The sequence below is a fragment of the Heteronotia binoei genome, chromosome 2 (genome assembly GCF_032191835.1).
Source record: "Heteronotia binoei isolate CCM8104 ecotype False Entrance Well chromosome 2, APGP_CSIRO_Hbin_v1, whole genome shotgun sequence".
Lineage (NCBI taxonomy): Eukaryota > Metazoa > Chordata > Lepidosauria > Squamata > Gekkonidae > Heteronotia > Heteronotia binoei.
The window spans coordinates 36,996,605-37,012,662 of NC_083224.1; the positions used below are offsets into that span (position 1 = coordinate 36,996,605).

The following is a 16,058-nucleotide window of genomic DNA, read 5'->3' on the forward strand; positions in this document are numbered from 1 at the left end:
CAGAGTTAGTAATTAACCTACAGTATAGGGCAGGGGTGGCCAGCGGTAGCTCTCCAGATGTTTTTTGCCTACAACTCCCATGCTGGCTGGGGCTGATGGGTGTTATAGGCAAAAAAAGTCTGGAGAGCTACCGTTGGCCGCTCCTGGTATAGGGCAACCAATGTATGTTTGTTTGATTCCGTCTTTAATTCAGTTAGGTTCATTTTAATGTAAGTAGCTACTGTATCTGCATTTCTGATTATCAGTAATACTGGCAACATGTATAGTTGTGTTCCAGGCAGTCCACTGGCTGCTGTAAGCAAAATCAACTTGGAAAGTCTGAAGTGAGATACAGGCTCTAAGTTCTTGGAATCTCATTATCTACACTGACAGTTGTCTGCGCATAGCTGTTCTTCTAGGCATATATAGGATTAATACTAATTCACTTAATCAGGACAGCAGATTTGTGCATGCAAGAAAGCACATGCACATCAATTGCCTCTGTTCAAATGAATAAGGAAACATTTGCTATAAATATAAAAGGACTTCCATAATTTTGTAGGGGCTCAGATTTAGGAAAGGAATACATAATACCAGCATTTATGTGTGCCTTACTACTGTTTGATACAGAGGACTCCAGTTTGATGGTCTGCATGTGCTGTATCAGATATCTTACACTTTTGTGGCCGAGCTTTTTTGGACAAATTCTCAAAGTGAGGTGTGATCTTTGGGGGTGGTGTGGTAGCAGTCCTTTGTATATGTTATGCATTTTAATTTCACTTAGATGGCATACTGATACAAAACACTAAACACACTTTCCAGAATTTTATTTGTGCCATTCAAGCTACATTATATAGGAACTTTGAATGCCTGTGACATGGGTGGAAAAAATGGACTCTGTTTACATTTGAATTTAAATATAATGTCACTTCAGTCCTATGTAGACAACCCATGTTGACTTACTATGCTGAGAGGGACAGTAGACACAAGCACGCACCCCCCTCAGATGACTGTGCAATACAAACATGAAGGAACAGAGGATATGTCTTTGCATACACTTCCTCCTTGTGATCAGTGAAGCTGCTTTACAAAACACTGCTGATCATGGAGACAGAATATACCTGTGGACACCTAGTCTGTGCATTTACACAGCACAGACAACTCGGGCCAGTGTGCTTATGCACACTTGCATATTCAGTCAGTGTGTGGATGGGTTGTCTGTGCAGCACTTGTGAGAGCTGCTTTCAGAATGGAATTTTGCATTGCAAACATCCAAAAACAACTGAAGCATCCTTTGTATAAACGATAGTTTTAGCAGTTGTATCTAAAGTGAGAACATAGCTTGTTCAGTGCAATCAGAAAACTACTTAAAGTAAGGTTCATCAAACCTTGTCATCTCAAATATGCCATCTCCTGATGTGCAAACATGTCTCAAGTGTCAAACAGAAACAAAAAGCCAAGAAATAGCTAGCAAACATGACATCCAACACATGTTCAGTTTAAAACAGGAACTGGAGACCAGTAACTCAGTAACCATGTAAAAGGAAAGAGTGCATAATCTGTACTTTGCTTCTTCCTCACAAACCAGGATTCTGTTTCCCATTTGTGGAAAAAAATGCATACCAAGTCATTCAGGTTCCTTGGACATAACGCTAAATATAAATTTGAGTTAGACTGAACACTAAAATCAAGTCAGCGGAGGACAGAGCAAACAGACAAGCATGACAACATGTCATAGGCATGAAGTCTGAATGTAGGAGACCTTCAGTGGTTCAAAACTAGGACTTTTCATTGGAATGTTCTGTGTTTTTTGATAGGCTAGCATACTAAATTTAAGTTTTCCCTCCTAGCTTGAGACAATGATTCGGTCAGTGTATATGGTCGAAATTCTGCCATTCTTCCATTCTTTTACTTTGTATATCACTATAAATATCTTTAGACTGATTTGGCTAAAATGCTATCAATAAATTTAATGCAGAACTAATGGTTTTGATATTTGCTACCTATGTACTTGATAGGAAAATAGTCTTCAGTTCTGTAGAGCTCTGGCAGGCTGTAAGTGTGCTGTGGAGACGAGGTGCATTTCTAAAATGAGAACAGAAGAAAAACATTAATTCTTACTAGGCTGGCTGCCAAGCCATTAAAGATATTTTAATTAAATTGCTCTTAACTAATTAATTAAATCAAATGTACATGATACACAACATCAATGGAAGTGCTTTTTGAACATCAAGAAGGAAGCAAATTCTGGAATTCCAATTACAGCAACAAACTTGAGCCAAAAAGAGTTTAAAAAGGAATTTCCAGGCCTGTGAATTATCATGGAAGGATAAAGTATGTCATGAAATTTATTTCAACTCTGAATTGTCAGCTGGAGTTGCCTGTGGGGTATTGGCATGAGTGCTGGAAACAGTTCAATTTGCCAGGACACAGCCTGCTAACATTTGCTACAAAATTGAAGGCAAAATAATTTATTTTGCTGGTTGGCGAAGGAGGTGGTACATAGGTATCATCTCAGTGCAGTAGTGAGCATTTCCAGGATCCTGTTGTCTTTGCTTTTGATAAAAAAAATCTTGGCATGTGGATTGGTCAGGTCTGCACAATATACAGCTTTTGCTTCTTTACAGTATCTTTACAAATCAAAGGTAAGGTCAGACTGCTACAATGGATGAGTGCATTGACTCCAACCCTAGAAATTCTAGTCTTTAGACTGTCAGTCATCTCACCCTAGTTCCTGTATTTAACATAGGGAGTTGCTTTTATATCCTCACACCATTGGAGTGGCTGGCTTAGAGCCTGCTAAAAACTTCTACTGCCAGAAGCATTTCCATCAGTGAAATGTGAGTGCTCTGCCCTCCACCTGGTGGACCAAAATTTCCCTTGAAATGGTGCTCCAGGGATGCAAGGGACCTTGAGGACAGACAGACAGGAAAGGAGGGGTGTTGGTGCAAATGACTGCTTGTGTCTGTGGAAATTGAGAGAAGGAGCCAACTAGAAATAGGGGTGGGGGTGTATTTCTCAGCAAACCTGCTAGCAGTTCGGTATTCACAATCAGATTAGCCAATCGTGGATATGTTAGGATTGTGCGGAGGAATTGGAATAGCTGCTGGACATGTCTGCAGCTGTCTGTCAGAAGCCAATTCACAGCTGATTGGTAATCAACTGGGAGCTAGGTTCTGATACATCCTAGCAAAAAATAGTGAAGCTGCAGAAGTGACAAGAGATTATCTGTAAGATGGGCACTAACAAAAGCCCATCTCTGCATTGCAAAAGAAAGTACAAAGTACACCTGCAGCCAGAGATGGCAGCTTGAGATGGAAAATAAAGGAAATCAGATAGGCTTTTCATTCTTCTGACCCTGCTAAATTTGCTGCATCTCTGTAATTCTGGGAGGCAGGAACATTCCCAGAATGAAATCAGTAGTACCCAACTCCCCACAGACAACCCCCCCCCTTTGTTGGGTATAGAGCAAAATTAACCCAGCAAAAAAGCAGAACCTGATTCCCAGATGATCACTCATCAGCTTGGAGTTAGCTTCTGATGGCTGCAAGTAAATGTGTTCCTGCAAATATACATGAATGTGTTGCTTAAGAGCACACTAATTAACTGGCTGTCTGATCACCACAGTCAAATGTGCCATGAACTGAACTGGCAGGACTTTGAGCATTCCTAATCAGACTGATAGCAGCTGCACTTCAATAGCCAAGTCAAGTTTAAGTAAAATGTATAAACTGTGCATTGGTCAGGCCCTAGAGGCCAGTTGACTCTATCAAAGTGTCATAACTCAAAAGTTCCTGATCCAAGTCTTAGTCATTCTCATTTGACTGCACTACAAGTTATTCAGTCAATAAATTCTAGTAAGGATAGCTGAACAAACAGTAGGGAGAAGGAACCTGGAGGGAAAAACTTCAGAACTGTTCGTAGAGACTGAAAACAGCCATAAATTCACATAACCTGAACTAATGATATTCAATTGAAAACTTCATAGGCTATTACTGCCACCTATACCTGCACAAAACAGTGTTTGGGAGACTTCGTGTGTGGGGTAGATTACTCTTTTAAAAGCCCCTTCTGACTCCTGAAAAGATAATTTCTGGGACTGTGGAAGCTGATGGAATAGTTATGTGTGTCATTGCTACTGTCGAGGGGAAAAGCAGTAAAATCCTTCCCCCATCAATGGAGGCACGCTTGCAGAAGAGAAAGGCATAATTTCTCATGCACTCATCCATCACACCAATCCATGCAGGTCAGAAGGGGCTTCCAGAACAGAGGAATGCAGAAAAATCAGTGTTCCATGACAATACAGTTGGGGATAGAGGCCACTGTATACTGAGTGGCATACTTCTTTAGGTTGAAAGCTAGTTGATTTTGTACTTGATTTAACTACTGGTATTGTAGCTGCTTGGTGTGGTTCAGTCAAGTAGAATCCCTAGAGCTGAGCCACTGAATCTTGGCAACCAAACATCACAGTTTCAGGCTACTGCTCTGATGTGATATGGAAGCTAGGTGACTAGTGAATGTGGTTCTCTCCCACCCTTCAAAGACTGGATACCATCCTTTTCCCTGGAGATGCACAGCCTGTCTTTTTTTTTAAAAAAATGGGAGATTCTGCCTTATATTGGGTGGGCTCCACCCTCTGTCCTTATAAAGGACTAGTGGACCTCTTGGAATACCCTTGCAGGCCCCATGGGTTCCCAGATTCTAGTGTGGAAAAAAACCTCTAGGTAAGACAGGGATGCAGTGTAGAAGGTGAAAAGGAGGCTTTGTGTAGTCTTTGAAATAGCAAATTTTATATACAGACAGCACACTTTCTCTAGCCACAAAGATGGCTTTGTGGAGTGGGGGGGCTCAAACATTCACGCAGTTGCCCTCAGTGGAGCCAAACAACCCTACACAAGTGTAGAATATCCTGCATGACTTCTTGCGCCATACTCCCCCCCCCCCCCCCAGTAAAATCCTTATACCATACTTAGTCATGGAAGGTTCAGGTGCCTTAAGATTGCATTTATAGTTACCATCACTGAACTCTGATTTCAATGTCATGTTGGCAAGACAAAAGCATCTGCATGGCATCTGTTTCAACTGGGGTACTGCCCATGCAAAGCAGCTTTGAAGAATCAGAATGGCAGCATAACACCTGTCCAGACTTCCAGTTTCTGGCATGCTAGATAAGCATCCAGAGGTGCTTTGCATAGGTCATAACCCTGCTGAAACAAGGTGCTGTCTGTAAGTACACATTCCCCTGGGGAAGTTCTTTGCCTTCATAGCCTCATGTTTAAAAGAGCCCTCATCTTCACAGTTGAAGCACAATGGTAAGAGTTCTGAAATCCCCAAAGAATGCCACTTCAGTTTTACCAAGAACACAAAAAGTGACCTTAGGTCATAGTTGATGTGATTTTGGCTAGCCCTGTGAAAATATTTAGTCCTTCCATAAGAAATAGAAAAAGTAGTGAAGAATGTCATGTGACCACTTTAACCTTTATAAGCAAATTAGATGCAAAGAGTTGACTGTTGGAAAAAACAGGCATTTTGATGCCCTGAGCAAATACCAAAATAAAATCATCTTCCTGTAGCCATAACAACCCTTCTATCTTCTCCTGCCAGACCCTGAAGTTTCATTCTTCTCAGAATTCCTTTTCAATCAGCTATTGGGCATCAGAACCTGTTTCCTTCATTCATTCTGATATGTTTCTGCAAACGTACTCTTCCTTACAGCTGGGCCATCAGCACTCCATTTGCCAATGTGTGATTAGTGAGCTCCAAAATGACACGGGGTAATAGTGTATATATATGCAATTGGTCTCCCAGTGCAGCAAAATGCCACCTTGCAAAGCATTTCCAGATGTTGGGGTTATGGCAAGCTCTGAGGTAACGTGCTGTGCAGAAACCCCTGAGAGTGCCCTTCTCTAACCAATCAAATTTTAACACTCCACTTATCTTACTCATGTATTAGAGTATGTATTTTGAGATAAAGGAACTACTCATTACAAGACAAAGACAGGACTCCCAGATTTCTATTTGCCTTGTATGTTAAGAGGTGGGGGATACATGCAGGGGAGAATCTGTAGGAAAGGAGTGTCGCTGCATGGGTGTGCTTAGAGCCCTTTCTCCCCACCCCCTCCCCACAAGCCAGGCTATGAAACTAGAAAGTAAGACCAGATGAGGAAGAGGCAGCAGTGCCTGGGGCCTTGTGCAGGGGAGAAATAAACATGCACTACCAGCTGATTCTGTGCTTCAAACTCTTCCCCCCCCCCCAAACAAAAAGAATGCATAACTGAAAAGTAGTGCAGAAGAAACAGATCAACCACAAGGCAGCATGTGAAGGATGGAGACTACATTTTTGTCTTCACTGAATTACACTCACATCTTAATTGGGCTTGGAAAGCCTATTTGCATTAGCCTAAAATACATTCTTCTACCCCAGAGTCTACCTTCCATTTTTAAACAAAATGGCTTACAATTCCCTGCCCATCCCCTACAATAAATATTACATGTTGCTGAGTGTAGGAAAGCCACATTTTTTAGAACTGCCAGCATTAATGTCCACTGTTCAGAAAGAAGACTTGATTTCTCTGGCTGCTAGGATAAGTTCGACAGCTGCAACAGAAATTTTACAGTGAGACTCTTCATTGTTGAGTAACTCATTCGTACAACAGTGACAGAATAAAACTGGTAATTTCAGCAATGGGTAACATAGTTCACTATCGCCTTCAGACTAGACTATAGTAACCTGGTCCAGTACAGTGAAAAGGTAGGGAAATAACACTGCCCAGAGTTTGGTAAGATGAAACCAGAGTCAAAGGTAACATGTCTGGCTGCAGATTTCCTTGGTCATTTTCAGAGTGAATTCCTGAGAAGTAGCTGATGTTTAAGAATAGAGAGGAGTAAGTGAAGAGTACCTACTCAATGGATCACTATTTAAGACCTAACTGCAAGTTCTCATACATAAATATTGCTTTAGAATACTTTAGAAAGTTGGCAAAACACTTCCTTGCAAAAGTTGTTATCTTGTCAGTTAAACTACAAGAAACACAAAATCTGCTGAGATGCATCTACTGATAAACTGTCAATGCGGTTAACTGAGAGAAACAAGGCTTAGCACTCACTTTCAGCCAGTCCTTATACAGCGTGAAGAGAAGTCAATTTTCAGTTGGCAATTCAGAATCAAATGAGGAGCAACCCATCCCCACCAGACTGTTTTCCTTTAATGAAGGATGCTGCTGAAATCAAATGGTATCCAGATTTCAGCAGATTTTTAAAATTCATTTATTAGCTACCTTTCTTCCTTGAAGAGCTCAAGATGGTTTAAAATAAATTGACTGTATTTTGCATGACTGCACTGGATCAAACCCTAAGAATCTATCAGGAGGGTTGTAGAAAAGCCTGTGAAGTACTCAGTTCACGAGCAGATCCTGCAGTCCAACTCTTACCAAGGGGTGACAAACTAGCGTGGTGGGAATGAAGCCACACTACTGCACTTGCCCTTAGGGGCACTCTGCTTTCCCCAGAATAGCAACGAGATGCCATATGCACTTCTAGTAACGATACTGATGGGCACAATATAAAGCAACTTGGAAGGACTGGCTGACATCCTAGGAGTCCAACAGGTTGGCTCTCCATAGTCACACATTTTCTTTGCAATCATGAGGGCTATAAACTAGTAACATTTTGAGCAGTAAGACACTGGATGTGCAGAATACAAACCTGCAGAAGTAGACTTGGGGGATACAGTCATTGGATTGGGAAATAGAAGGGTGTGGGTTAAGGCAGAAAAGGAGACCTGCTAGTTCTGGCTCCTGGTGAGCATTAATTGGTTTAAAAACCTGGGATCATGACTCACGATACTTTCCCAGCAACTTTAAAAAACCAACAACACCCTGAGCCTGTCATTAGGCCTAGCTTATCAAAACCAAAATTTGGTCTCTGAATTTTTACCCACAACTAGAATGAAACACAAGAGCCTGAGACCTGGTCCAGAAGAATGAAGTGGTAGAATGAACTTCACCATTTTGATTGCAGATATAGGATCACAATTTGGAATATTCCCCAACTTTAAAAGCTTCCTGAAAAATGAGATCCAGAATGGCAGACCAAGTAAAGTGATACAACCTATCTCCTAGTTGCATTCATTCACAGCTGGAATTCCCCTTCCAGCAGCCTAAAGAATAGCCAATTTTACCACCTTAAGACTCTGCTGCCTCATTCTTGTGCATGAGTGAACCAGGCATCAATTACAAGGAAGAGGCCAGGCTGGTACAAAAGAGCAAGCAGGGAAAGAAGCTCCCTTAAATTGAAGGAGTAAAGTCCTTTTAAGAGTCCAAGAGATTTGAAGAAGGGAGGGCAGTGTAAACCTGGTGGTCTACCACTTGCTTGTAAATGGCTGTTATAAAGTTCTACTGTTGCCTTCAGAAACTGGGAGGATTTAATGGATAACAAGAACATTCTAGGAGGTCCTTAATATCTATCTTCTTTCCTTCACAGCTTGCTTTGTAACAGTTTCCCTTTATTTCTGCCCTAGGAAGTCTCTCTACTTACAAATAGATTTCTGAAATGGAATTTGGTAGGGACTTCCAACTTATGCTACGCCAGGCCAGTGCTACTGCTGAGAATTCTAGACATGTATAAGGGGTAATGAGAAAATCCATATTTATAACATATACGGTACACACAAAATGGTTTGGGCCCCATCTAAATCTTATGCACAGCATTGTGACCCCCTCCCCCACAGCCTGAAATGTCCCCCAGATGCTGCTTCCAGAGGATAGGACCCTAAGGAGCAGTATTGGGGAGGTGGGGTTTAAAGGGCTGCCCACTGCAGGGGGGAAATCAGTGAAAGCTGCCTCCGCTCCTTGCACATGGTCTCTTCCATGGACTCCAACCTAATGCATATACCTTCAAATCTCGTATCTTGTCAGAATGCCTACTAAGCAGCTTGAGCTCTGCAGTGGTTGCAGATATCTGGATTTGCATTTGCTTTGTACAGTTTTAACAGGAAGTCTCTCCTTCATGACAGATATCATGAAGCTATAACAAGGGTATGCTTGAGAATTCAATCTGGATCCCCTCAATTTGCAAGAAAACAGTAGTGGCCTTCTCTGCCAAGCAGAGGTTTAGTGTGGAAGTTGTTTCTCATTTTGAACAGAATTAATATGTATTTACTTAACGGATCATCCTGCTGCATTAAAGGGAAAAAAAGGTACTCTTAGGTTGCTGCTCAGTTTGCAGCTATAATGTTGCTCCCTCTGCCTGAAAAGCTGCCTTTCTTCTAAGTCAAGCCAATTCTCTTCTATCTTAGTAACCACAGATGTATGCCATAATGTCCATCCCTATTCTCCGTATTATTTGAATCTCGAGCTACAAAATGGACTGCAGCTCACTGGTAGAGCTTCTGGCAGCTTCAGAATCAGGTCTTAGAGCCTCAATTTCATACATAAGAAGAACCTGCTGGATAAGACCAGTGGTCCCAATAGTCCAGCATCCTGATTCAGAGAGCAACCAAACGCTTGCCCTGGAAAGCAAATAGAACAAAGACATCAAAACCCTCCCCTACTGCTTGTCTCTCAGGTCCAACACTGGTGCTTAGAGGTTTTCTGCCTCTGGTTATGGAGGTACTAACTGTGGCAGCCATCACTACCTCTCCCCCCGCCCCAAACTAGTGAATTCCAATCCAAGAACTATTTCCCTTAGTCTGTTCTGAATTCATTTCCCAACTATTTCATTGTGTTCCCCTGAGTTCTAATATTATGGAAAAGGAAAAAAAAAGTTCCCTCTGTCCACTTCTCCATCTTGTGCATAATTTTATAAACCACCATTATGTGTAGTCTTAGATGTCTCACTAGACTAAAAAAGTAAAGTATCAGACTCACCTAATAGGAAAGGTTCTCCAATCCCCAATCATCTTGGTTGCCCTTTTTTTTTACCTTTTTCTATTCTGCCATGTCCTTTTTTGAGATACAGTGACTATTATTGCACACATTATTCCAAATGAGGGCACACCAAGCTTTACACAAGGGCATAACAACACTGGCCATTTTATTTTCAACCCCTTTCCTAATAATTCCTGGCATGGATCCCCCTCATTTTAGCCAGAAGAAAGTTTAAAATTGGAAATTAAGAGAGACCTAAGGGGAGGCGGGGAGAGATCAATTTAAGGTGATGGAAAATGACTTTGAGTCAGGATAGATGAAGAGTTGCCAACCTTTAAAAAAGAGCTCCTCTGCAATAATGAAAAATGTCCCAAACTACTCATCACCCCCAGCATTGTTAGCAAATTCTATTTTGCCCTAAAAACAGAGCATGTACTAGGAAGAATATCAGAAAGAAAGCTATCAGTTAAGCAACACAAGAAAAATTCCATGAAATAAAAGCATAAGATAACAAAGCCTAGAGCAGGTATTTTTGTTATGTTTTCCTGGGTCTTCAAAAGGATGCATAAGCCAGCAAGCTACCAGTTAGAGACCTTGGATTGGACAGCACTGTGCTAGATGGAGTACTGAGCTGACACTATAAAGCAGCTGCTTGTATATAACATTGATAATAAGCCCCCTTATATGGGGATCAGGTCACAGATGTTCTGTGCAACACCTGTTACTCTAACAGAAGGTATAGTAAAGAGGGAGCCATTACATGGTGGGCAGCATTCTGCACTGAAGTCCTTTATTCTGTGCTCTCACGAGTTTTTGTTCCAACATTAAGCAGCAATAGAACAAGGGTTATAGACCTTTTCAAAAAGCCTTACCTCAAGGGGCTGGCCCTGCATAAATGCAACTGAACCATCCCAGCTCCTAAGAGATCACACATTCAGTAAGTCAAAAGCTTAATTATAAAATCAGCAGTTGCTTAATTGCAGTAGACATTGATTATGAAAATTTGGGACAGGTCATAAATGGCAGTGTTCCTTGGCTGAAATGCCAAGTTCCCGTACTTTAGATAAACGGCTTCGACAGTTGCTGCTCTACAAAGAGTCAGTTCAGAAGCTGTCTGGTGTGAAAATCCAAATAGCTTCTGCTGTCCAATCAGATCCTTATGTCCTCCCCAGCCTGCAAGGCTCATTGGTTGAGTGTGCTTTACTGTCTTAAACCTCAGGCACAGAGCCACTTGAAGCTTCAGGAATGCCATTCTGGCTACTGGGCAGCTGTCTCCAGCCCTCCCAACAAACTAATACTCAGCTTTACAATAAGTGAATCAGAATAAACAGGTAGCTTGTGCTTGCATATCATTGAATTAGTAGCCTGCTTATAGATGCGCGCTTTCCCAGAAATACAAGGAAATTACTTATTCCAAAATGCAGAAGAAAATATTATATAATGTAACATTACTTTAATAGCAGGGTCTCTGAGGCACATTTTGTGCACTGGTCCAGAATATGTTTGGGACTCTTGTAATCTCAAACCTGTCTTTAGGACTGGCATCAAAGAAAATGTTAGAGTTACAGAGGCACCAATAGGTGACTCAGTCAATTCAAAGCAAAAGCCTCCTCCACATACCAATTTCTGCAATTCAGACCACAGCATGTCACAAGCAGAGAGGAGGCTCCTTGCAGAAACCTAACAGCTCTGTCATAGCTCCACAACAACAATATCTGATGCTATCAACATTAAATGGAAACAACTTTTTAATTTTTTTTTATCAGGGATAAAATATCTAGCAGGGATATTCAGGTATGTTTGTAAGCAAAGTTCCCTACAGACATTCATGCTTATTGTTAGCCTGGAAGTAACTAACTGGAAGGACAGAGAGAAATGTGAGCTGAATTTGTATAGACAAAATGGACCAGTCATTCCTGTTTCCTTGTATTTCTGGGAAAGTGTGCATGCATAAGCAAGCTATTAATTCAGTTACATGCAAGCACAAGCTACCTGTGTATTCTAATTCACTCTAGTACCCACAGAAGTGGAAGATCTTATTTATCTCCTTTACCCATTTTCTTGACACGCCTCTCTTACAACTTTTGGAGGACCTCCTTACCACAGAAGATACAAGCCTGCTTCAATACTGCTACAAGAGCTCCTTCTTCACCCTTAAGACTGTTAAGGGCTATAAACAGCCTCTGCTAAATTGCTCCAAGATCTTTCAAAGATTACACAGGAAGATAGGAAACCTGTGTTGTCGCTCATGAAGAAGGAACATCTGCCCTGAGATCATGGAGAGCCATAAAGTGGAACACTTACTCCAAAATGCAACAGTATGGTTGCTTAGAAGTACTAATTAATTGGGACCAATAGTTTTAAAAGAACATCACAGCCTGCCTGTTTGCTTCCTAGCACAATTTAAAAGGGCTGGTTATGACTTTTGAAGCTCTAGGTCAGGGGTCCCAACCCCCGGTCCGTGGACCAGTCCCGGTCCGTGGCCTGTTAGCAACCGGGCCACGGAGTGAGGCAGAGATCTTTGCCTACTCCTCATTTAAAGACCCCCATGAGGGGCAGAAATGGGATGGGGGCAGCCTGGGGCAGCAAAAACCCCAGCACCCCCACCGGTCCGTGGAAAAATTGTCTTCCACAAACCAGTCCCTGGTCTCAAAAAGGTTGGGGGCCGCTGCTGTAGACAACTTGGGGACCAGGTCCCTGAAGAGCCATCTGCTCTCGTATGAATTTTTCCCAAAATTAAGATTTTATTTGAAGGCTCTGCTTCAAGTGTCTAGTTGTCAGAAGTGAGACAGATTATCACTTGCAGAAAAGGCCTTTTCTGTGATAGCATCCAAGTGTGCAATTCCCTCCCTATTTCTACTCACCTAGCACCTAGTCTTAAATTTAGGGTAGCAGACTAAGATTTTTCTATTCATCCAGGCTTTTTAGGTTTTTGAGGGACTGTTTTTTTAGGGGGAGGGGGAATTCACTATGAACTGTGTGGTATTGTTTGACTTATTCTCTTTTCTGTTTGTAGAACTGTGATTTTATTTGGAAGGAGGCCTCAAAAGTTTAGCCTGAGAAGGTTAAAAATTAATTCAATAAATCTGCAGTTTGCAGAACTTGCCATTAAGTGTTACCCAGAGTCTGCTTTCCTTGCTTCTATATAACCATCTGAAGGGGCTCCAAATTACCCTGCACTTTGACAAAACCTGTTCACAACCAGGGCCGGGGCCAGGCTTTTTGGCACCCTATGCGAGGCCCCACCCCACTGGTTTCTCCCTCCGCTGATAGCTGCCCCCAACTTCGCACCCCCCACTGGGCCGCACCCTCCCTCCCTCCACCCATGGGCAAAGCCAGGCTGGGGCCTTGCTGCCACTGCCCCCCCTGCATGGCGGTTCCTGGCCCTGCATGGCTCAGCCCCCAGCCACTACCCAAGAGGCAGGCAGGCAGGTTGGTGTTCTCCAGTGTGCCTCCTCCCCTGGCGGCTGCTGCCGCCACACCAACAAGAGAGCCAAATGGGGTTGGGCAGGCAGAGCAGTCAGCTGTGCGCTTGGCATACTCCAGTGGGGCTGGGCAGGTGGTGCTGCGCAAAGAGAGTGGCAGTCAGTTTTTCCCCATGCTAGCTGCCTGTCCCTCTGCCACCATCACTTCTGCCTATCCCCCCACCACGAGTCACGTGGGGGTGCCCTAGGTGACAGCCTAAGGTTGCCTAGCAGGTGCTCCAGTCCTGTTCACAACATCCTCTTGATACAGGAACTTGCACATTATTAGTGCTTGGTAAATTAGTTAGGGGGCATGGCTGAGGGTTGGAGCATCTACTTTGCATGTTGAAGGTCCCAGGTTCAATGAAGAGCCACTGCCACTAAGAGTAGACAATCTTAACTTTGATAGACCCATGGTTTGACTTTGTACAAGGCAGCGTTGTGTATGTTTTTGTGAGCTAAGTTGCTTGTTATACATCACAGTGGAAATGAACGTGGAAGAAGTTGGTCTCTTAATCATTTATGGTATATGAACTGTTTTGGCATTACTCTCTCTCTCGGCTTGACTTCGTGAACGAAGATTTAAGAAGGGTGCAGTAGTCCACGTCTGCTGCAAGCTCGCTGGTGGCTGACAAGACCAATGCGGGACAGGCAGATCCGGCCACAGTGGCTGCAGGGAAAAGTCTGATTTGGGGTTGGTGCTGTAGCAGTGCGATTCTTTCTCAATCTCCTTTTGTCCTCAAGACCAGCTATGCGTGCGTTCTCAAAGGAAGAGACAGTCTGGTGGATGGTATGCCTCCATGCTTTGCGATCTGAGGCTAGGTCAGACCACTGGTGATGGTTGATGCGACAGGTGCCAAGGGATTTCTTCAAGGAGTCCTTGTACCTCTTCTTTGGTGCCCCTCTATTTCGGTGGCCGGTGGAAAGTTCGCCATACAGAGCAATCTTGGGAAGGCGGTGGTTTTCCATCCTAGAAATATGCCCTGCCCAGCGCAGCTGCGTCTTCAACAGCAGTGCCTCGATGCTTGTAACCTCCGCCCTCTTGAGGACTTCAGTGTTGGTCACAAAGTCACTCCAGTGGATGTTGAGGATGGTGCGAAGGCAGCGCTGATGAAAGCGCTCGAGGAGTCGCAGGTGATGACGGTATAAAACCCACGATTCGGAGCCGTAGATGAGGGTTGTCATCACAACCGCTTTGTAAACATTGATCTTTGTGCCTTTTTTCAGATGCTTGTTGCTCCACACTCTTTTGTGCAGTCGGCCAAATGCACGGTTTGCCTTTGTCAGCCTGTTGTCAATCTCCTTGTTGATCTTGGCATCTGAGGAGATAATGCACCCCAGGTAGCTGAACTGCTGGACTGTCTTCAGAACTGATTCACCCACAGTGATGCAGGGAGGGTGATAATCTTCTTGGGGTGCAGGCTGGTGGAGAACTTCTGTCTTCTTCAGACTAACTTCTAGGCCGAATAGCTTGGCAGCCTCTGCAAAGCAGGACGTCATATGCTGCAGAGCTGATACCGAGTGGGAGACGAGTGCAGCATCATCAGCAAACAGTAGCTCTCGGATAAATTTTTCCATTGTCTTGGAGTGAGCCTTTAGTCGCCTCAGGTTGAACAGGCTGCCATCGGTGCGATAGCGGATGTAGACACCATCGTCATCATCTAGTTCTACTGCGGCTCTTTGAAGCATCATGCTAAAGAAGATCGTAAAGAGAGTTGGCGTGAGAACGCAGCCTTGCTTTAAACCTGTGCCTATTGGGAAGGGCTCCGAGAGGTCGTTGCAGTGTCTGACTTGGCCTCGCTGGTCTTCATGTAGCTGGATGATCATGCTGAGGAACCTTGGCGGACATCCTAAACGTTCCAAGATTTGTCACAGGCCTTTCCTGCTAACGGTATCGAAAGCTTTGGTAAGGTCGACAAAAGTCACATATAGACCCTTGTTCTGTTCCCTGCATTTCTCTTGGAGCTGCCTGAGAACAAATACCATGTCGGTGGTGCTCCTGTTAGCTCTGAAGCTGCACCGGCTCTCTGGGAGGAGTTCTTCTGCAATGGTGGGCACCAATCTGTTCAGGAGTATTCTGGCAAGGATTTTGCCTGCAATGGAGAGCAGGGTTATCCCCCGGTAGTTGGAGCAGTCTGACTTTTCCCCTTTGTTCTTGTGTAGAGTGATGATGATTGCATCGCAAAAGTCCTGTGGTAGTTTGCCTTGTTCCCAGCAGGTGACAAGTACTTTGTGAAGTGTGCTATGTAGTACTGTGCACCCATGCTTCCAGATCTCTGGTGGGATTCCATCAACTCCCGCTGCCTTGCCACTTTTCAGTTGCTTGATGGCTTTAACATTCTCTTCTAGGGTGCGGATCTCATCCAACTCTGTTTTCACTGGTTGAAGTGGGGTGAGGTGGATTGCTGAATCTTGAACTACGCGGTTGGCACTGAAGAGAACCTGAAAATACTCCGACCACCGGTTCAGTATGGATGCCTTGTCTGTGAGGAGCACTTGGCCGTCTGCACTACGCAAGGGACTCTGAGCTTGATATGATGGGCCATATACTGCCTTCAGGACTTCGTAGAACCCTCTTAAATCACCAGTGTCTGCACACAGCTTGGTTCTCTCTGCAAGCTTGGTCCACCACTCGTTCTGAATGTCTCGAAGCTTCTGACTTCAATACCGGGAAAGTTGGTAGAAACCATTATCAAGGACAGAATGAGTAGGCACATTGATGAACACGGGTTATTGAGGAAGACTCAGC

General features: G+C 43.6%; 1 protein-coding gene across 1 annotated transcript in view; it reads right to left on the reverse strand.

The window, feature by feature from the left end:
• Positions 1 to 791: 791 nt before the first annotated feature.
• BCAS4 (breast carcinoma amplified sequence 4) overlaps positions 792 to 16,058 on the reverse strand; it is an 82,465-nt gene continuing 67,198 nt past the window's right edge. Inside the window, exon 5 of the mRNA XM_060233236.1 lies at positions 792 to 2,064. Within this exon, the coding sequence (XP_060089219.1) occupies positions 1,960 to 2,064 (105 nt within the window). The 3' untranslated portion in view covers positions 792 to 1,959. The remainder of the gene's footprint in view (positions 2,065 to 16,058) is intronic.